Genomic DNA, 23,045 nt, shown 5'->3' with positions numbered 1-23,045 from the left:
CCGAACCAAGACTCGGTACGGGGGCGTACCAAGCCCCGGTATGCCAAACTAACCCCCTTATTGAGTGTACCGACATTGTCTCAGCATGGTACCCGTATGGGATCTGATACCGAGACGGCAAATCTCAGCATCTAGAGCATCAAAAATTCAAAATCAATGAACAAAAAGAGACTAACTTACAGCCCAAGTTTTCTATAGATTTAGAGAGTTTTATTTTGTATAAATTGAATCATAAAAGGATGATAAAAGTCAAGTTTGACATTAGATTCAGAGACAATTGTGAAACACATATCAAACAGAATGCAAATTGATACTTGTGAATGCTAGGGCATCTCCTATTTTATGTGACACACCACAACCTGACCTGATGGTGGTGGATGTTTGAATTAAGTCATTAGAACTTTAGAAGTCAACCTACATGGGAGTGCTTGGCAAATAAAGACCCATAAAGCCAAACCCAGTTAGTTGGGGAAAGAATGGTTGACTATGATGATGGTAACAAGTTCTATTTTGTATATGGAGCTTCCTTTGCAAGGTTTAATATTCATGGCACAGTTTATATTACAGTATACGGAATAGTAGCATGGGCCCAAGCAGTAGACTTGTTTCTTAAATAGGATTTTCTGATTTTAGTCAAGTTGGATAGGAGCCAGTTATCAGGTTCTTTAGGGGATCCATCTTGTCATAAAGTGGACTCAGATATTATTTTTACATGGTGCTTTAAAGTCTTTTATTTTATGTATTTTACTATATCATTTTATGTCAAGAATTTGTAGGTTACAAAGATGAATATGATACAATTAAAATTACATATTTCTAGTTGCATGTTCAAGGTAACTACATCTTTTGTACAAATCTCATTTTTAAGATAGGAGAGTCTAATTATAGGCAGAATACTAGTTAATGATCAAATTAGGAGAAGTCAGTACTAACTGAAGATTGAACATAACTAAAGCACAACTTGTCACTTCTTTTCTGCCAATCTTGCAGCAACATGTTAACCAAAAAGTGACATAAGGTAGCTTCTGCCAACCTCACTTCTAAAGTACTTATTGCAGAAGCGCCTCAATATCAGTTGATAGACAATTTTGCAGCAGCACAGCAAACAGATGCTTTGATTTATTACATGGTGGAGGCACGCAGATTATTCACATGCTTATCCACTGAGACTATATTCCTGAACACACAAAACTATCCTATTGTTGTAAAGGAGGAAATATGATCATGATGGAAAAAGTTACGTTAAAATCATACGCAAGTGAAATTAGTAAGATATGTAGATGTGAATGTCTCGAGACAACCAATGAAAACAAAGAAGCTTATCCCTGCATACTGTCATATGCACATCAGTTTATCTTTAAATTTAAGCCTTACATCTCAATATTTTATTTTATACAGCATTCTTCATGCATAAATATTTCAATAAAGAGTACTGCTGCAATGCATTAATGGCCTAATACTATTTGATACATAAATACAGAAATGCTAGCTTATATACCTGAAGATTTACTATCACAATTTTCCCCCCACTGCGGATAGTTTTTAGAGGCAAGTTGCAAGCAGGAGTGATCTGCAAACTGCACAGAGTAGGTTTCGTAAGGCCCTGTTGCCTGAGAAAGCATCAAAACAGCAGTGCAGGACATCATGGGTCACACCTGACTGCAAACTTCTTATGCATAATAAAGAGTGTACGCCATAGGAAAATATTTTTAAAAATGAAAATGGCCAGATAGAATAAGGATAGCAGAAAGTCAAGCATCTTGCGAGCTCTCCAAAGACTATATTTCAGCCGGGCCTATCAATTCACGCTTGATAATTGATAAGGTAGAATATCATTTTTCTTTTCTTTTTCATTAAGAAAATACATCTTGTATGCCAGTAATTGAGCATAGGCTCCTCTAGAACTACTGGAGTTATATTTTTCCCTAACTTGGAAACCATCTCAAACTCTGAATCAGGTCATGCGTTCTTCTAAGTAAGTGCAATTAAAAGGTGCTTCAGTATCTCCATCTTCTGTTGGGTTGAGTACTGGTTGTTTCATATGCTATCTCCATATCCTTTTGGATTAACTACTTCACATAATCTGGTGAACACCTCCATGTTGCCTTGAGACAAAAAAAGAATGAAAGACTGTGCAATGTTATATTTCAACTAGCTTATACTGAGTAGTCTTACAGATTATACTAGGGCAGTTATAAATGAAAAGGTTAAAAATATGTTTACAGAAAAAATTTGAAGGTACATCACAACTGGAGCTATTTTTGACAACATAAAAAGACAAAAATGGTAAATTCTGGTTTGACATTGTCATCTCTTTTGATTCCATCCAGCATCTCAATATAATGTGTTTTCCTTCACTATTATATGAAGAAATTTTTGAACTTCACCAGCATTTTTAACCGTCAGCTTTTACTACCTAATCCTTTTCATTTTGTCAAACAGAATTATTTTGATTCTGAATTATATAATGCATTTGCTGGTTTCCCATCACTGGCACACATGCACTTTATCATGTTTATATGCTTCTTTATGAGAAACGCATGTCCATAAGGTCATTGATAGAAGTAAGGATGATAACATGAAATCCTTGGAAATTAATAGTTAAGCCGCCTTCACTATGAGTTTATCAGATAATTCTCAATGCAAACTTCCTTACATAATGTTTAGGGAGAATAATTAGATTGTATTCAATGATTCAAATGATGGAAACAGATACCAGGAAATGATCACTAAATAAGTGATAATATTGTTGCTCCAGTGCGAATGTGACCATTACCTAGTCCCCAGACATAACACAATGTCGGCTGTTCTACAATGCTTCTCTGCAGAATTCATCTCCTTAGGCGGCAAAGCATCCTGCAACATGTTTAAGCATATTCATATTGGACGCATGTGGGGAGGCAGGAAAGACCTAACATGCACACAGAAAATATATGTCGTATAACATGTTTAGAAGCTATAGACTGAAACTAATGCACATCCACATATACACATATTTCTTGAAGCTTAAAGAGGGCAAGATTGAATGCCTGCATTAATTGCACATATCTGATGTCCAGATATCAAAAGTGACACATGTTCTCCAGTTCATTCTATGAACTCAAGATATCTTAATCCGTTGTTAGATGATGTTCTTAGGAAAATCAATTGACCACTTAAGTTTTAAAGAAGCATGAAATGCTTGTGGAATGTTGTAAAGCTCCTAATATAATTGAACCTAGAGAAGAGACTCAGATATTTTAATCATCAACTAGTAACCTTAGGCAATGCACATAAAAATAGTTCAGGTTTGATCAAATTTTTTTAAGATTTTCAGTATGCTCAAAAAATGATACATGTTCTACAAATTTGTTCATCTATAAATATCAGCTCAGTTTTCCATAGAAGTGAGTCACCTGAATAAGAAATAATGCTTCATTTTGTTATTAATATTCATGACCAGAGATTATCAAGTACCAGTAGTACAAAGAAGCCAGATCAAATTATAAGTCCATTAAGAAACTGCTGACAGCTTCCCAAAATTAATAGTAATGTCTTCGGATTCTCATGCAAATCACATATCAATTCATGAAAGGAAAATAACTTTTCTGGAGCTTCTAATTTTACTCTTACTGAAATTTGAATGAAATCTAACCATTAGACCCATGCTGCATTAATTTTAGCTCAATAATGACTTGTCTTGTTGGTATGCTGGTCAAGTCCATTGGTTGATAGATTTTACTAACCCTGCAGTATCTAAGAAACCCAAATACTAGACTGAGGTTAAAAAACTGACTTATTCATCCATTCACATTGATGGATATTTAAGTAAACTTCTAGACATGTGAACCTTGCACCTCAAGATAAAACATCAACCAAAAGCTCCTCATTAAACTACTACACCATTATGACAGAAGAAAGTTAAATTGATATGGTCAGGGTGGGAGATGGAAATGTCAAACCTTGTATGATAGAGCTGTCAAAAGGGGATCAATCACCATGGGGAACATTTGATGTGAAGAGTCTACAACAAGAAACCACACAAGATAGAAATGAGGTTGTCTATCAGCTAGTTGTTGAACTATATTAGAAACATTTTGGGTAGCATTTTGGGTTCATCATTATGCATAGCAAGACATGCACCAAACTGATTGAAACCTCATTCCACTTTCACCTCTGATCATCAGATTTGACATATTCATGGTAACAACATGTAAACTTAAAACTTAAACATCACATACAAATGCTTAATCGTAAGCATTCATAAGTCATGAAAACATGTCCACCACCAGAATATTTTTAAGTTACCCATGATGTTCAATATCTGAAAAGAACCCCTCAATAGCTTCCTTTTCACCAATGTAGAGCTACTTCATTAATAGTGAGTAATAAAATTATCTAACACCTTTCATCCTTGAAATAGATTAACAAATGTCACAACTTTTTAGTATCTCCTTCAGATATGTTTGCAGAATAGGACGGTACCACCAGTACCATACCATTCTGTTGGGATTCCCACTGGGATAGGGCCTAGGTCACCGAAATGAGCCTAAGATAGGGTGTCCCATCAGGACAGCTCGGTAGTGGCCAACACAATTGGGATGATGCTGGTATCCATCGCCTAGACTAAATCGGGTTGGTGCCAAACGGTACTGAACCCAACATGACCAGTACCAAGGCATCCCAATGAAGATGCCCCATTTAATCTTTTTTTAAAGAGAAATGTGGGAAAAGCGGGGGGCAATTGGGTACTCTGATGCCTTTAGGCATCTTGTAACAAACTTTTGACCCAAAATAGAAAGAGAGGAGGGAGAGGAGAGGATGAAGGGAAAGGAGAGTGGTTTTTGCTCTCCCTAGGGAGGGGTCGCCAGCGGATTAACAAGAGAAAGGCACTTCATTTGGGTGAGGCCCTTTGATCTTTTTTCCCAAAGTAGGCGAAAATCAGAAAAAAGGAGGAACTTATGTCAAATTCTTTTATTTCAATTTTGGATATGTTGTAGGGTGGACAGTAGCCTACAACATGTTGATATTTATTTTTTCTCTTTGGCAATATATTTTTATGAATTACATATTTTCCATCAAAATATTAACAAAAATAAAACATATGAGAATTTAGTGTGAAAAAATTGCAGCATGATGCATTTAATTAATTTATAATCATTTATTTAATTTATAATCATTTAATTAATTTTTAATAAAATAATTTCAAATTTTCCAAATTTATTCAAAATCTGAAATACTATTACCAGATGTCCTAAAGTATCAATGTAATTTTTAAATTATATTATCATGCATTTCAATAATTATTGGATATTTCATGCTCTTTAGACTATTATTAATGGAGAACAAATAAAAATTTGAGAAAGATTAGTTAAATGTAACAGACATCGAATTACCATCTTGTATTTTATTGATTAACATGTTAGAAAAAATACTTTAAAATTAAAAAATGATTTAATTATTAAAAACATGGAATAAACATTAATTAGTGTGAACAACTCTAGACTACTTACCTTGCATTTTGTTCATCGACAAAAAAATAACATAATTTTAAAATTATTTTTAAAATAAAAAATCAAAAGTTATTTATGAATCATGAATAATATATGATAAGATTCTAGCAAAGTAAAACGGGCATCAAAAAAATGTCTTGTGAAACTTGATTTGAGTGGATGATAAGTAGGGAGCACAAATTTTCGGTTGGCAAATGGCTTCTAACAAAAAAGGTTAGAACGAGCACGATACCAGATAGCGCCATAGAAGGATGGGCTCGGAGAGACATCATTAGGTAATATAATCCTTGTGGCATGGACAATAAAGGAGGTGGGACTCACCTGATTCAAATAATATCTAGCAAATAGCTATAGTGATGTGCAAAAGTGAACCAACATGTTCGAGGAGGTTAAATAAGCAATGAGAGCAAATTCTAAAGGAAGCAAAGTAAGTGGCCAAATATAAGCGGGCTTCGCAGGACCGTAGGGCAACTGAGGCCAATAATCAATATGGCAGGAATATGAAGATAGTGGGAGTGAGCAGTTTGATCCAAATGATATGGAGGCTTCTGAGATGTAGGAGGATATTCAGGCCTCTAAGCAAGCATAATGGAAGTACGAAAAGAACATGAGGCATCATAAACAATTTGGGGCTTCACATTATGCAAGAGGTGGTGGGTCCGGTATATTCAGGGGAAGGCACATAGCTATGCCGGACTCAATCAACCAAAGGTGGCTGTTAAGGGATCAAAATCCTATTTAGTACAATTCTGAAAGCGAAGGAATTACGACATCGATCGGGCAACACACCCAAATCCATTAGCTACACATCTTCGAATAGATGACTATATCAAGAAGGATAAGCAGCAGATGATAGGGGTCATTATAGCCAACAGGTTTGATTACTATCAAATACCGACTTAGGCTGCAATGAGTGGTTTCTTCCAAAACATGATTACCTAAGTCTAGAAGCAAAGTCCAGATATTGAGCCTCCCACTCTGTATGAGATACACAGGCTATATTTGAAGACAGAGCTTGCTTGACAGTTTGAAGAAACGCATTAATAGATATAAGCAACAATATCAATTATATGGCATGACACTGATGTGTGATGGATGGTCTAGGTTGACTAAGAGCATCATTTACTTCATAGTATACTTTCTTTTAGACATCAATTGATGCATCTAACTGAATCCACAATTCTAAATACATACTGGGTCTGATGAAGAAGATATTTGAGGATGCTGGGTCACAATATGTCGTCTAGGTGGTGACAGATAATGGTCCCTAGTACAAATAAGGAGGTGAGAATATAATGAAGGACATGCAACATATTTACTGGACAACATGTGCAGCCCATTGTATTGATCTGATGATAAAAGATATTTGGGGACCTACCACGATTTAAGTTAGTTGTAGAGTACGGATAGGCTATCTCAAAGTATATATACAATCATACATGCGTCCTTGCATTGATGAGGCAACATGTAGGTGAGGAACTACCATGGCCAGGGGTGACTTAGTTGCCACATATTACCTAGCTTTAAGGAGCCTCTTTAATAATAAAGTCGGTCTCAAAACTATGTTTACATTCAATGAGTGGAAGACAAGCAAGTACGATACTCTGTTGATGGCATGAGAATCAAGGGGATCGTGTTGAACAATGCATTCTAGGATTGATGTGCAAATGTGGTAAATGCAGTGGAGCCTTTGCATAGGGTGTTGCGAATGGTTGACCATGAGAAGTTTCCATGGATTGGTTTTCTTTATCCAAAGATACGGGATGCCAAGCAACATATTATTGATGCAGTGGCTATAAGGAAACATCCCCTTATATTCAGATTATTGAGGAATGAGGATAGATGGGACCGCAGATGGACAAGGAGTTGCACCTGGCAGATATACATGATCTTAAGTGAAGTGTTTACTTTAACTAATCTTTCTTACATCTTGATGATTGCAAGTTTTGTACTTTGTTATACGTAACCTACAAGTTGAATCCGAAGTACCAGTGGAAGAAGTGCTAGGCTTCAATAAGGAGCTGCTTTGAGTAGTCAAGGCACTCATGCAGCGAATGTCTCCAGATCATGGCTACACTGCAAAAGTAATTAGTGAGGTAATATACATAGCAATGCACTATATTTCACATTTAAATGGCATTAACATGAAGTCCTATGCATCTGATCAGGGGAAATATTCCACAAAAAATGCGAAGTTTTGTGGAAAATGGAGCTCAACAATCAGTAAGTAGGATGTCTCCAAGCACCCTTAGGAAATTATTCTAATAGGAAATCATAAAATTTTATTGCCCCCGAGATTTGTCATCCTAGCAAGGGAGTGGTGGGTGCAGTGAGGCACCCATGCACCTATCTTAAGGAAGATTGCCATCCGAGACCCACTGCAGCCTGTCCTTAATCCATAATAAAGTGTGAAATTGATTGACGAGCAAGCGGCTGCACAACTTGGTATTCACACACTATAAGATGAGATTGATACAGAAGTATTTGAATCAGGGCAAGGAAAAGAAACGGGAAGACCCATTGGTAGATGACTTCATTCATAACAAGGAAGATCCGATGCTTGGATTGGTGTTGGATCAGTTGTCTCAAGAGACGTAGATGCTAAATGAGCCAAGGGCTCTTCCATGACCGGACAAAACCATGGCAAAGGAGTTGAGGGTGCATCATGTAGACAAATGGGTAGAGATGCATATCTCACCCACCATGAGTTAGACCCAATAGGAGAGACTCGAATGGAGTATGAGGATTCTAGTATGAGGATTCTAATCAGCGACTCGATCATTAGATGTTCAGGTCATAACATGGCATACGAGCCTTCAAGGCTAGTCAGCATGGTGAGAAAGGCAAGTCTAAGGGGCACTCACTAGTCATCGATCCAGACAACACACGAATCCGAGAAGATGACAATGAGGCACCAGAGCCATCAAATCTCAGCTTGCCTAGGTCGTCTCGTGATAATAACATTAATGATAATAATAGTTCAAGTGATGGGTCTAGGAGACCAAAGTGGATATGATGGATAGTTTGGAGGAGGTGGTGGTGCTCAAGGCTTAGTCCATTAACTAGCGAGGTAGAGTTTACGCATGCCATGTAGGATAAGGACCACAGAGCCTAGACTCAAACTAGACCTAAAAAGAAGACACTATCCTACACAAGGAGAGGATCCAGGAGTGATGCAGTTAAAGCACCTAGGATCAAGGTTATGGGGATAGATATCTAAAGAGGTTGGAGGCTCAATTGCATCAACATTCTCCATGAGATTAAGACTATCAAAATCAGTTACTATGATTTTCCTTTTACAATACTACATCGTATTTTCCATTCTTCACTCATAAATTATGTTAATTAATTGAAAACTAAGTGACCATACCATTATAAACCCTTAATTATCCATATCCTTTAAAAATAATTCTTGAATACTGATGCAAAACAAGTTCATATTTAGGTGAAGAAAACCAAAAATTTCATGCAAAATAAAAAAATCAATTTCTAGCCATCCCAATATGGGACCTTTATGAAGTCTTGTGCCATGTGTTGGTACAAGATGGCCTACTACCATAACAATCCAGGCAAAGTGGGTATCAGGCCCGACATTGGTTTCTAAAACCTTGCTCTCAAAAGTAATACCAAGTCCAAACATCCCCATGCACTAACAAAACCCACTGAACATAAATAACTTCTGAGATCCCAAGAGCAAAATCCACAAGTTTTTGACTCTAAAGGACTGACCAACCAAGATGGCATTTGCATGGTCAAAAATAAATTCTGTGATACTCCTTCCAAAACATCCAAGAAATGGTCATCTCGATGTACTACAAAAATTGTCCAGTAATGCGATTAGATGTTTAGATTCATACATCTTAAGAAATATTTGGTTCTTCAAAATCATGTCAAAGACCAATTCTATAATTGTTAAAACAATCGAGCTGATTATTTCCTTCCATAAATCTCAACAAAATAATAGAGTAACAAAAAAATTCTCTTGCTGAATTACATGCATATGAAACATATATTATTGAAAATCAATTTCAAATAACTAACTGATTACTTTAAGATGACCTTCTGAATTAAATTAGAAGAAAAATTTGTTCAAATAATATAAATTCTAATGATCTGTTGGAGTTATCAAGAATAACCTGAAAAGACATTTTCATTAAGAATCATTCCAAATTGCAAAATAAATGCATCTACATTATGCATGTTGGCTAATGAAATGCAACAGATTAGATCAACAGCATGTCACCTCCCAATCAAGAACCGTGTCCTTAAGTTTGGCTCCGCACTTTGTGTCAGCACAACGTCTTGATGTCTCTTTCATTCCAATAGTCTCAACCTCAAAATCTCTAAGGTACCTTCAGTCATAGAACATATTAGCATCAAAGAGTGAGAAGAACAATTTTTTCATGTTTGACTCAGTCACTCAAGTATAAAGAATGTCAACCATATGAGTATAGAAACGTAGGATTTGCAGAAGGCAAAAAAGGTTATGAAAAAGGACATAAAGAGCCATTAAATGCTAAGCATAATTTTATAGAACAGAACAAAGTTAAAAGCCATACTCGGTACCACATGAAGGGCAAATTTCTCTGAAGGAATTTCCATGCAATTCAGCAAGTTTTTCCCTTGGTATACCAGATCGAAGATGAAGGCTGTCTACATTCTGGAAAACACACATAAAGATAAGAGTGCCATCAAAATTGAAAGCTTACATGCCTAACACATAAAGTTCATAAAATGGTCTCGACAACTTTAGAACCAATGTATAAAATAAACGGAAAAACACATTACAACCAAAAGAGCCCTTCAAGCAAACAAGAATATACAGTGTCTATAGTAGCACTCTTTATCATGGTTTTCCCAAGGGAGTAAAAGGTACTATCTAAAGTACGTGAGCGATTAATATGGCTATTAGCATTCCTAAGAACTTGCGATATATGCCAAATGTGTAATTGTCCTAAGTTCCTGATGTTTCAGCCCCCAAAACTCAGACAATTCCATACAATACAACTTACAAATATATCAATATCTCACCTATTAGACTAAATGGACCAGTCAGCAGCACTTTTTGTTTTGAAATACATACATATATACGTAAGTATGTATGTACGTATGTATGTACGTATGTACGTATGTGCGTGTGTCTTCATGAAATGTAGCATGAAAGAAAAAGAAGAAAGACATTACCAAAAAAGAAAAAGAATAAAAAAATCTGATACAGAAAGTGGCCAAACACTTCACATGAATAATTCTTTAGCATATAAAATATTTAAAGTTGAATTGCAATCACTTCCACTGAACTTCCTCTAACGGATCAATCCCCAATGTCATGCCAGGAACTAACATTTCAAGTTTGATGTAAGCATTACATTCCACTTTCAGAGTGCTATGGAATGTCATGTCAAAGTGTCCAGAACTGTCACAAGCCCAGACCTCACAAAAAAAGGCCAGCCAAAAAGTATTAATTGGAATCCATAGCCCTATTTAAGTACCCAATATCTCCCCAACACACAATCGATGCAGAAAAAAACACACCCACGCAAATCCTCACAAACTCCCCATATTTAAGTCTTAGCATCCAATCACAAACACCACAATTAGCCCTCACCAGAGTTAAAATAGGGAGAGTTTATGAGAGCCTGTGATGGATCATTTTGTGTTGAGGAGATCTTGGGTACTTGAACACGCCATGGATCCCAGTTAATACCTTTTGGCTAGATTTTTTGAGTGAGGTCTTGGGTCATTACAGAAGTTGTTATGGAGGATCAATGGTGAAGCATCAAATTCAATTGTCTTTCTTTTAACAAGTATTGTTGTTTTCATCAATTAGGTAATTGACAATCTTGCAAGTCTGCAATTTTGTCTTTAGAAGGATAACAGCTATTCAGCTATTTATCCATGTGAACTTCAGAATTATTTCAGTTTATACTAGATAGCTTATCTTCCAGAAAGATTTTCACATCAAAGTATTTTATACTGAATAATGAATACAATTTTGTTATGGATTTAAGCAGGTTTTTACTTAAAGAGTCATTGCCCTTTAATCCTTTTACAACTTTGAGAATTACATATTTAAGGTTTATTACATATATAGGGCTATAATGATATGGTAAATAAAGTGTGTGCTTTATTTCGTTTCTTCTATATGATACGATTTATTCCAAATCTTCCCAACTCTTCAATTTCTTTTTCATTCCTTTTTGCTGTCTCATCTTTGGTCTGAATTTGGTCCAGGTTCTTTTTATGTGTGTCAAGTAAAAGAAAAGTTTCAGTGACTCTACAAATTCCACCAAATTCTTTCCATTGCTTTTGCCCCCTCCTCGCCCTCTTGTCCACCTCCAAGTTTCATTCTTTTCTAAGGATATGTAAGTTAAAAGCTTTAGGATAATGTTCTTCACCCATTCGTGTCACACTTCTCCAACTTGAGTAAGATGATCCATTAGTTTTGGAACTGAAATTTGGATTCCTTTTTATAGTTTCAACCAATATTCTCCTTCATTTGCGCCATGATCTGACAGGATGTTTCCTTCTGTTGTAGATCTGATCCAAGAAACATTTCTTTCATGTTTTGATTTAACAGATCCAGCTGCACATCAGCTCTCTGCCATCCAGATCACATCCAGTTCCACTGACCCAACGTCTGATAGTTAACTTCAGCCAAAAAAAATCAGCAAATATAGCCTGTAAGCAGCATGGATGTGCAACTTGTCACCCCAGTTGGCGGGAAAGATTTAGTCGGCAATAGCAAAACTACAGCATGGACTATCTTAAATATTCACTGCAGCATCAAAAGGCATGATAATATAAATTCAAAACACATGTTAATAGTCAACTAGTTGGCCACATCAATACAGTCATCGAATCTCTAACTTCCAGTTCACATCAATTTCTGTTGCACCAACCTGTAAAGCATTATTTACCCATACCGCCACTTCAAATAAGTGCTAAGGAATGCACCGATGACTTCACTCCCAGATAGAAGGAAAAGATTTTCTTCTTAATAACAAGACCATTGCATGATTTATCTTAAATGTTGACCAAGAAAGAAGATTAAAGATATATGATTTGAAATTTTGAACATTAGAAGACATTTCAAACAAGCGACATATTAGCATACCTGGCTGATAACAAACTTTAAGATGCCAGCTCTTTCCAATTCAACTAATGCCATATGAGACAAGCTTGGCAATGCACGATGGAATGGTAGAGATGCTTCAGGCACACCCTTGCCAGAACGCTGCAGCTCAAAATCAGAGCATTAGTAAATCATACAGAATAAATCCATAGATTTACCAAAATTATGTTACAAATTAATTTGTTGAGAAATATAGCAGAACTCTCAAAAAAAAAATCACAACATCAAGGTCAGGCCATGTTAAGAATGATAAGTAATTGCAACTGTCACTTGATTACCACTCCAGCATCTGCTAAAGATTGTTAAGCATTCTTTCTCTGTACCAAGCATTAACGCCACATTCATCTGTTTATCCTTAAGAAGCAAACCTTTTTATTGGACAATAAAGGTCCAGCAGTTTGTGTCGAAGAAAGATTGAGAAAAGTCTTAGCTGCCAAAAAACTCGCATAACTATCAGAATGACCATTACAAGTAGTTTTTTGCCACATAGTGAAAGAGATTTCAGTCCTGTGAATGGCTGTCTGGAAATGCGGAAAAATGATGAAGATCATTTTAGACTGTCCCCACAAAATGGAGAGAATCGTGCATCTTCTAATGGAGAAGTAAGGTCCGGAATAACACAATGGCTGCTCACAATTATCTACTCAATAAATCTCAAAGATTACGTCCAGTGCCGCGAGGGGCTGAACATCAAGGCTTCAAAACTCAATTTAGCCAAACCAAATGATTCAGTTTCAGCAGTTTTAGTGGTTTTTCTTTAGATTCAGCAATTTTGATTGAAAATTATTAAAAAAATACCTAATTAATATTAGCAAAATATAGAAGTGAAGAAAATTAAACTAACCTAAGAAGACATCATTCTGAAGTACAATATGTCATCTGGGACTGATTTTGTGGTTTCATATAGAAACATTCAAAAAAATATGTTTAAAAAAAAAAAGCATGTTTAGGTATAGTTTATCATTTTATTCTCTGCAGCAATCTAAAACGAACAGCCTAAATTCCTAGTGGAAATAGGCAAGCCTATGCCATAATAATAGACTTTCATTTGAATCTCATTGGACCTAATGTTGCAATGATTCCAAATATCTTCTGAAAACTTACAAATCTCGGTATACTAAAAGTTCTTCCCAAAGGAAATAGAGAAATGCCGGGAAAAAAGAAATGGTATAGTAAATCATACATATAATGAAGTCAGCCCATTAGTTTCCGTGAATTACCAAAACTAGGCCCAATTTCAAATCAGTTCTGACCAAAACCAATACATTATAATTTCAGTTTTGGAGCTCCAAGTGAAACTGCAAACCATGCTAATATGTAGGTTACTAGACATTTCTATAAAACTGACTTGTAAGATGGTTCAGGACCTGAGGTATTTCCATGGGGTGAAGCAATTTGCAATTTGCATCTTGCTCTCTAAAAATAATCTTAAAAAGTGAATAAATCTGTAATAAACAGGTAAGTAGATTGAGGATGAATATCATAACCACTTCATTATGACTTAGAAAATAGTAGCAAAACAAGCAATAAGTATTGATTTCATGTAATTTCCAGTTCCGAGGCTTTAAATTACTAGGTACGCTTAACTCTAAAGCTTGGAAAAAATATGAAATATGACTGGGACTCAACTAAGGAAAAGATTTACGATGGCAAGTATGAAGGGCATTTTGGTCAACATATTTTAATCCAAGATCACCAAGCTGAGGTGATTTTGGATACCCGTCCTCAAGGATGGGCTTCCAATCACTGGGTTGGACGGTGATTTGAGAAGTGGGAGTGATCTAGAATCACTGCCATATAAGATTACTAAGGTGAAACCAAACAAAGTGATCTCATCACCTCCTGTCAAATCACCCTTGATCCTAGGTGGATCACCTCATACCAAACGCCCCCTAGGGTGTCTGAGCATGCAAGATACCACACAATACAAAACACACCAATGCCTTATGCACAGGCAACATTGGCATGATGTTGACTACATGCAAAACATGCCAAACACTGGCATAGCACAATAAGTGTTGCGCAAATGCCAAGCCAGTACGATACTAGCACAATGGAAGAATAACCGAAAGTTCAAGCTGTATTAGGCTGGTTGGTTGGATCATTATGCATACATCAACAATGCATTTACCATTTACCTGAAGAGTCCAGACCCCCTTAGGTCCTCGAAAATCAGGTATGCCACAAGAAGTTGATATTCCTGCTCCTGTAAATGCTACCAGATGTTTACTCTGCAATCATGGATGCAGAAATTTTGAATAAAGTTAGATAACAGCTATCAACATAATGATGCTAATATCTTCACGATCAAATTCGAACATAAACAAATGGCACATATAGTGGCAATACTATAATTCTTACCTTTTGTATCAAGATGGCAAGCTCTTCAATCTGCAATCACAAACCAAACCAAAAGATATCAGAAGTCATAAAGCCAGAAGATATCAGGATCTATGTAAGGATGAAAAGGTTCACCTAATAAATATAAAGCTAAGTCTGGACAATAATAACTCCAGCACACAAGGTCAGTTCTATGCTGAGAATAATTGAGAGAGAGAGAAATGCTATTGGGATGTCAACCAAAAAGGAAATTTGGAAAAATGAATTATTTACAGTGATGATCATAACATTTATAGAACAGAGATGAGCCATTGCTGCAGTACCATCATAATTTTCATTAAAATAGTCAAATTAAAATAAAACAAAATATAGGAGGAGCATAAAAGCATTAACCCAAGGACAAATAAGATGACCAGCAAGCTACAAGAATTTTAAAATGCTCAAACAAGAGCAACAATGCCCACACCATGAACAAAGAGATCAGCCTTCTGCCGAGAACATATCTGGCCAGAATACCTCCAGCAAGGACACCCCAAAGAAATCCAGCCCGCTACTCAGGTGGATATCAATTGAAATTTGGGCACATTAGCTTGGGCCAGAAAAAGCTCTCCCAAAACTTAAGGACTGTCTAAACTTCCACGGTTCCTTCCCATATTCCTTTAGCTCATTGTAGCATATCAACAGGATATTGTCTAATGACAAGTACCAGCAAATGACATGATTGCGGTGTTATCCATCTTCATCTTGCTGCTGTGACAATCTCTAAAGGATGGTGCAACCCATAACTAACTCATGAATTTAAAATCTAGGTATGGATTGGGCTAATTTTTGTTGGCTTTGGATTGATTCCAGCACTGCCCAACCAACTTGCACTCAATAAGTCCACATTAACAACTGTTTATCAAGTTATCACATATCAACAAGTATTCATGCCTACCTCACTGCATAAAACTAGAATTTCTTAAATTCAAATATCACAATGAGCTCCTCCCTTTAAGAGGAATAGAGTGATTAAAAGGAACACCATAATTAGACAATCTTTATAGTTAAAAGGATAAGCTCTATGGCACTTGAAAGGATTGGTTTTATGGTTCGCCGTACCGGCCCAAACTGGGCAGTATGGAACGTATTATACCGTACCAGTTCAGTACCGATACCCGGTATGGGTGGCATACAAATATTCAATATGCCGAAAAGACCACATACCATACCGTACCGACATAGTGCTGGTGTGGCACCGATACGAAGTCTGGTACTGAGACAGCAAACCTTCATTAGTTTCCAAATTATATACCTACTTATCTTTGCCTAAACTCATTCCAAAGTGTGAGGCATTATAACCAGTCTAAAGATTTTAACCTTAGTTAACCAGGCTCATCCCATCTGTAACTGTTCTATCTTATTCATCAAGTTATGAACCGTAGAAGTCTAAGTGTCTTGAGAGCAACTATCAATCTAATGTCAACTCTCAACATCGATGAAACAGTCTCGTATTCTTAGCTGAGGCAACCATAGGCAAAAAAGAAACCTGTCAGAAAAATTAAGAGGCCCATCACTAAGCAGAGCATCCAACTTATTGGAAAGGACTAAAGTTCCTGTCTATAACATGGCACATCTATGATACATGCCATGCCAAAAGTTTATAGACATGATACAAGGGTGCATGCCTCTATACCATTTATACCAACCTATATTGGTGTGTATTTGTTTGTATCAAAGTGATATACACTAGTATGAACAAATATATATCAGAGCAAGCTTTACCCTCCTCTTCCAGAGCTAGAAACCTTCATGACCATCTCCTAAGCAGCTATATTTCTACAGAGAAAATCTAGAAGTTTTATTTTTTTTTTAACAATGTGAAGGTTTGATGACTAGTATGAACACAACATGAAATAAGATCATTGTTCTACACAGGAACCAATGATAAAATCAAGGCAGATCAGAGTATAAACTTCCAACACTACGAAGTACCAACGGTATGTTTAAGACATTTCTAGTTCACTCATATATTGCACATGTCACGCATGTGACGAATCCTTTGGAATATATCAGCGAATAATTATTTAGTATATTAATCATATTTACATGCATATGTACATGCATACATACATACATGCATAAAAACAAACATAATACATACATATGTACATACATAAGCCAATGTTGGTTAAGCAAAATAAAGTTAATATCACATTATATATTGCTGCATTAAAAAATCATTAGCATAGAGTAAAATATAACACATTTATTAGCATAGAGTACAGCCAATGTGCAGATCATAGAGTATAAGCTTCCAACATTACCAACGGTATGTGTATGACATTTCTAGTTCACTAGTATATCGCAGTGCCATGCATGTGACAAATCCTTTGGTATATATCTACAAATAATTATTTAGTATATAAATCATATTTACATGCATATGGACTTTATATATGTACATACATAGGCCAATGTTGGTTAAGCAAAATGAAGTTAATATCACATTATATATTATTGCATTGAAAAATCATTAACATAGAGTTAAACTTAAAACAGTTATTTGCTTGTTTAAAATTATACTAAGACATGTAATTGTATGGTTCTATCAAATTGAATTTATAATGACTTCAAATCAAAGAATTGCTTCCTAAGAAATTAGTCATATGTATCCTTAGTTTAAGAAATGTTGCTCACTGAAAATGAATACGTATAACTGCTTCAATTTGAAATTAAATGAATTTTCACTCCATCACCTAAGTAACCATGGTAGCACAAACAAAATGTCATTCAAATGTCATGTCCAAGAAAAGCAAATTAAAGATTTATGATTGCATTGCCAATTAGGCTATAAATAAGGCCCTTTTGCACAACTGATTCCTCTTTAACCAACTAAATGCTAGAAAAATAGCTTTTCTAGGATAAAAATATTGTGGAAAGTAAGCATAGCCACTTTTTCACTTAACCTAGAATAAACTACTCCACCCTACATGGTGGGGTAATTTATTCCGGAGTAAAAAGTGTTAGGAGCAAGCTACCCTATTTATTTTAAGCTAACATTTTTCTATAACAAACATAGCCTTAGCTTTTGCAAATTCAACTTGATTATGTGATTGGGTTTAAATATATTATTTACTTAGAGTGGGCATAGATGGGGTTAGCCTGTTTCCAAATTCAATGAAATTTAACCAGGTTGAGTTAAGAATAATTTAAAATCATAACTGTCTTTAGGTACTCAATTTGCATTCCTATATTTAAATTTAGATAGTCAGAAATCCCTTCTTTTTCTTTAATTCTCTTTTCTGTTCTTCTTCATTCTTTTCTATTTCCTTCTTGACATCGAAGCCTAGAAAATAATCAAAATAGAAGGCCAAGAAGGACATCAGCAGTGTTGCTCCTCCTCGAGATTAGAAGCTTCTCTCTCTCTCTCTCTCACTCATGTTTAGCAAATATAGAATGCATATCAGGTCCAATTTTGCACTCCCTTTTCTTGAAGATATTACAAGAAAATATTAATCCTAAGTATTACAAATGAAGAAGTTTTGCATATCAATCACTAAGTTCAAAAGTAGCAAAAAGTATGCCATTAGATTTCAATAATCCTCTTTGGTTAGAAACGAATAAAAAAAGGAGATCAGGATATTCAAATCAAAAAAGGGTTATTCTACTGTACCAGAAAAGGGGGTTATTTTAGTCTCATAATTCATGCAACTTAACCAACAAGTAGCCGAATAAGAAAACAATGTTAAACTTGGATCCTAAAGTAAGACCCAGATTACAAAAAACAGGCATGTTACTTTATATAAATCCAATTGGTAACAATAGCGAATATTTCAAAATACCAAATCTAGCTCCTGAGATGCAGAACAACCTTTAAGAAAATGAAACAATCAGATGGAAGAAGTGAATAAGATCAAGTCCAAATTCTAGACTAAAAGCTACAAGAAGTTGACTCAACCTCTCTGTACCTCCATCAACACAGTGCCATGAAATTCAAAACTTCTGAAATAAAATTAATAATAATTACGATAGACCAATTCAAATTACATGCTAATGAAGACATAATTAATAATAATAATTACATGCTAATTAATAATATGAACCAATGTACTCATTTTTCTAGAGTACATTTATTTTTAACTTTATTTCAGTATTAAATATAAATAGATGCTTAAATGGCTGAATGGATATGTGCATTAATTACCTTAATATTTCTGTTCATTAAGAGTACTCTTTCTACATGAAGTTAGACAATTTTAACATTTCTATAAAGGTTATTAGTTTGTAAACATACTTCTATATTTGCCTACAGTTTTTTTATCGTGAATTTTGAGCTCATCTGTGCTGTTTTTAAAACGTTCATACTGAATAACATTAGTTTGTACAAAAAAATATAAGAAGCCATGCAACATGTGCTTAACAATTGGTTCATATTGAATAAAATCATTTAATATTAGTTTGTATGACAAATTATGAAGACTCATGCAACATATGCTTAAAAATTTTCATTATAAGTGAAAATGTCTAGCAAAATTTACGATCCTCAATTTCTATTATTAGAAAATATAAAACACGAAATTTAGTCTCTGCTTGAAAGAATAGCACACATCCATATCCTTTTATATGCTTCAATATATTGTCCTACCAACAGATATCAAATGTTGAGGTGATGCGCATCATGCAAAACCTTAACTGGCATGGGTATTGTATATGATACTTTTAAAAAAGCCATTACCTATCAATTATGGTTTAAGCTCATGAATCAAAGAGCAACCTTAGAGGTTCCTATACCTAGAAAATCCAAACTAAGAAGGAAGAAAGCAAAGATTGAGAGGAAGATATACAAATTTAATTAGTTTTGAAGATAGCCATTAAACAGACAAGATTCTGCACATCATGTATCTCAAATGTGCAAAAATGCAATCACCAATCAGTCTATTACACTTCAATAGAAAAATTCACCAAACCAGGATCTCTTTTTGGAACGCATTAGTTCATCAATCCCCAAAAATTCCCTTAAAGCCCCTTACTAAATTACAAAAGATCATTTCATTATCAACCTAGTAAAATCACTAGAAGACAAACTACGTAGTTCTTATTGTATATTCTTTGACCACATTGTTCTCCATACCAACATGGACTTTGTTAAAACTTGAAAGTAAGGTTTACAATCTCGGTATCGGATACTGTATCGAAATCTTATCAGTTCACTATGGTACGGTACACCCCTGTACAAAAATAGCTCTCTAACCATTTTTCTCGATTCTTATCTCAGTATGCCTCAATACAGATCGGTATGCCTCGATACGGACCAGTATGGGCCTAGGTGCAGGGCAGTACAGGACGGTATAGAGCTTGTACTAGCTTGAAATTAAGTTTTGTACCAGTTTTCTTCCGATATTATACGGGGTGATACAGCAAACCATGCTTGAAAAGCTTTCGCCAACTACTTTCATTCCCTCCCGCATGTTGACATGTTGCCATTGGATGTTCGGCACCTTGGAATCAAATAATGGTCTTACAAGCCTTGAGCTGGTACATGATAGACTAATAAGCCCCAGTCGTGACAAACCAAGACCAAACCACCTTGTCAACTATATTAAAGTCAATTAATCCTGCTCTGAACCACAAAAGAGTGCCGGTTTAAGGGGTTTCTTTACCCCCTTCTCCACCATTTTGAAAAGGGAACAAGCAAAAAGAGAATGGTGGAGGTCCCTACAACCTGATTTTGGACAATTCAAGCTGAGATCTATGAATATTTCAGGATAGTACAAGCTACTAGCTTGGTAAACATTTCTCTCTATCCCTTATTTTAGTTATTTAAATATCCAAGATCAAATCATTGTTAAATTGAGGAAAATATTTTAAGGATTATGTTGAAGGAAGATTTACTAATGTGCAATCACTGAATTCATGACTTGGAGCATGAACCTCAGACTAAAATCACAAAAACTTGGTTTTCGGTTGAACCCTAAAAGGTTGGCTTCTAGTAAAATAACTGTTTATTTTTGACATGGTTATGCTTTCTATGTATCTTTAACTGCAAGCCGTGTAACGTTGCATGATAAACTGGCAATGCAGAAGCTTTGACACACATTTTGAATAGGATGACACACTCAAATCAATATTTGCAGAAACACAGCATCAAAGACATGAGGAAAAGAACAAAGAAGAAGATTGAAACAGTCCCTAAATTGGGTGGACCAGCCATATCAAATTGTATGGATCAATTCTCTTCATCAGTGTGGTGTGCAATGCAAAACGTATCATACCAGCCAGCTGTCACTATGGTACCAATATCAAGATTTTACTCCTTGCCTTCATTGTTATCAAGGCAACAATGACATCTCCTAATTAACAGCATTTTACAACAGCTACATAACCCTTGATAATAGAAAGAAAATCTTTGCAACTCTAGTTTCTTTGGCAGTGGTATCACCACATCTCTCTTTTCACAGCCTTACCCAGATTCCAGCAACAACATTGAACCCATGAATCCTTTAATTCTGGCATCTTTCATCTGCATAAATCTTTTATTATAAAGCAGCAAGCCATAAAGGAATAAACTAGTGATTCTTCACAAGGCTTTGCCTAATAGGCTGATATTGTATCTGTAACAATGAAATCCCTATTTAACTTCTTCTTTTAATCACTCTTCAGCCATAAAAACTCCTACTTTGCGATAATGGACCTCGATCCCCCTCAGTATGAACATGACCTCCAAAGGTATTTAGGTAATACCATGCTTCGACTAACCATATCACAATCTGATTTATCAGGATTAATTCAAAAGAGGACAGCTAGACAAGAAAAATGTATAGCTTAGCCTTTTTGTAACCATTTTTTTCAAGTTAGATGCCTATAGAAGGTTGGTCCAAAACAAAACAACTACTCCACGCCAAACAAACTTTCAAATCAAAAACCACAGAGCCAATCATGGTAAAATCCCTAATTTTCCTATACAACCATCCAATAATCCACGGTAAAAAAAAAAAGCACCTAGTTGAAAACCCTTCTCTCTCTTTTCAATCCTCATAACAATCTTCCTTCAAGCAATCCACCCAGCACAGAATCCTCGCAACAACGCCAAAAACTGTTTCTCCTCAAATCAACTGTAACGAGTTTGAGTCTTTCTTGGATCAAAACCATTTTAGAACTCGTCCAATTTCCGCCAAGCAAACATCAATGCCAAACCATTAGCACCATTAACACTCGTCCATTCTTCGGACAAAGCCCAATGAGAAGACAATCACAAAAAGAAAGAAACAGCATAAAAAGCACTGAAATCCATCAAGAAGGTTGGAGCAATGGGAGGGTCAAGAACACCACCTTTTGCTGCAGAACATCCGGTGGGTCGAAGATCTCCGACATCCCCACAGTACCCACATCTTCTCTGTACGACAGCTTCTCCGCGTAACCCAAAGACATGGCTCTCTCCCCTCTTCTCCTCTCTACTCAAAAATCTCGCTAAACCCTTCTCTCTCTAGGGTTTGGATTCTTCTCCCAAGGGAAAGCTCGGAAAAGGGACGAGAGAGGCGAAGGTCTTCCGTTTCTTCCTCTCACTTAGGCTCTGTCCGCCCGGAAAACCGGAAGACTCCGGCTGGCGAATTCATACAACGGGACCGGGTTGGATCCGGTCCGCTCAAGCCCCGTTGAGAGCCTTTTTCCACAAAAACTTCTTCTAGAAGGTTTTCTTGTCGTTTCTTGGAGGGGAGGATGCAAGGAGCGGGGAGATATGATGGCACCTGTGAATGGGCGGCGTTGCGTCGTCGGGGAGGGGTGGGGACTTTTTACCGGTCTCTCTTTCTTTTTTTTTTCTTTTTTTCTCTCTCTCCTTTTTCTTTCCTTTTTTTTTTTTTTTTTTTGAGGGGGGGAGGGGGACGAGGTTATGATGAAAGATATTTCATTATATAATACGAATACATCTAATAAAATCAAAAAATACAAACTTAGGGTGTGCCCCTCTCTCCTAACCACAAAGTATATCTAAATAGTTAGCCGCGTAGGCAGCCACTCAGTCAGCAACTCTGTTAGACTTTCTAAATACATGCTTGGCCTGAAAGGCCACCCCATCTCTCGTTGTCATCCAGATATTTCGG

The 23,045-nt window shown here is 36.0% G+C and overlaps 1 protein-coding gene across 4 annotated transcripts in view; it reads right to left on the bottom strand.

Annotated features, from left to right (window-relative positions):
• The window catches only part of LOC120107391 (NAD-dependent protein deacetylase SRT1-like), a 37,610-nt gene extending 14,899 nt beyond the window's left edge, over positions 1-22,711 (bottom strand). The window contains exons 1-8 of one of the 4 annotated variants that reach the window (XM_039120657.1): positions 22,276-22,711; positions 14,986-15,015; positions 14,763-14,855; positions 12,607-12,726; positions 10,052-10,152; positions 9,736-9,844; positions 2,777-2,856; positions 1,499-1,610 (exon numbers count right to left, since the gene is read on the bottom strand). In XM_039120657.1, the coding sequence (XP_038976585.1) occupies positions 1,499-1,610; positions 2,777-2,856; positions 9,736-9,844; positions 10,052-10,152; positions 12,607-12,726; positions 14,763-14,855; positions 14,986-15,015; positions 22,276-22,374 (744 nt within the window). In that variant the 5' untranslated portion in view covers positions 22,375-22,711. The remainder of the gene's footprint in view (positions 1-1,498; positions 1,611-2,776; positions 2,857-9,735; positions 9,845-10,051; positions 10,153-12,606; positions 12,727-14,762; positions 14,856-14,985; positions 15,016-22,275) is intronic. The other 3 variants (XM_039120658.1, XM_039120659.1, XM_039120660.1) reach the window with 3 other exon arrangements.
• Between the last annotated feature and the right edge of the window lie 334 nt (positions 22,712-23,045).

This window comes from Phoenix dactylifera, unplaced genomic scaffold, assembly GCF_009389715.1.
Source record: "Phoenix dactylifera cultivar Barhee BC4 unplaced genomic scaffold, palm_55x_up_171113_PBpolish2nd_filt_p 000848F, whole genome shotgun sequence".
Classification (NCBI taxonomy): Eukaryota; Viridiplantae; Streptophyta; class Magnoliopsida; order Arecales; family Arecaceae; genus Phoenix; species Phoenix dactylifera.
Note: the sequence above shows the minus strand (reverse complement) of the source record. Positions and strands in the feature narration are given on the sequence as shown.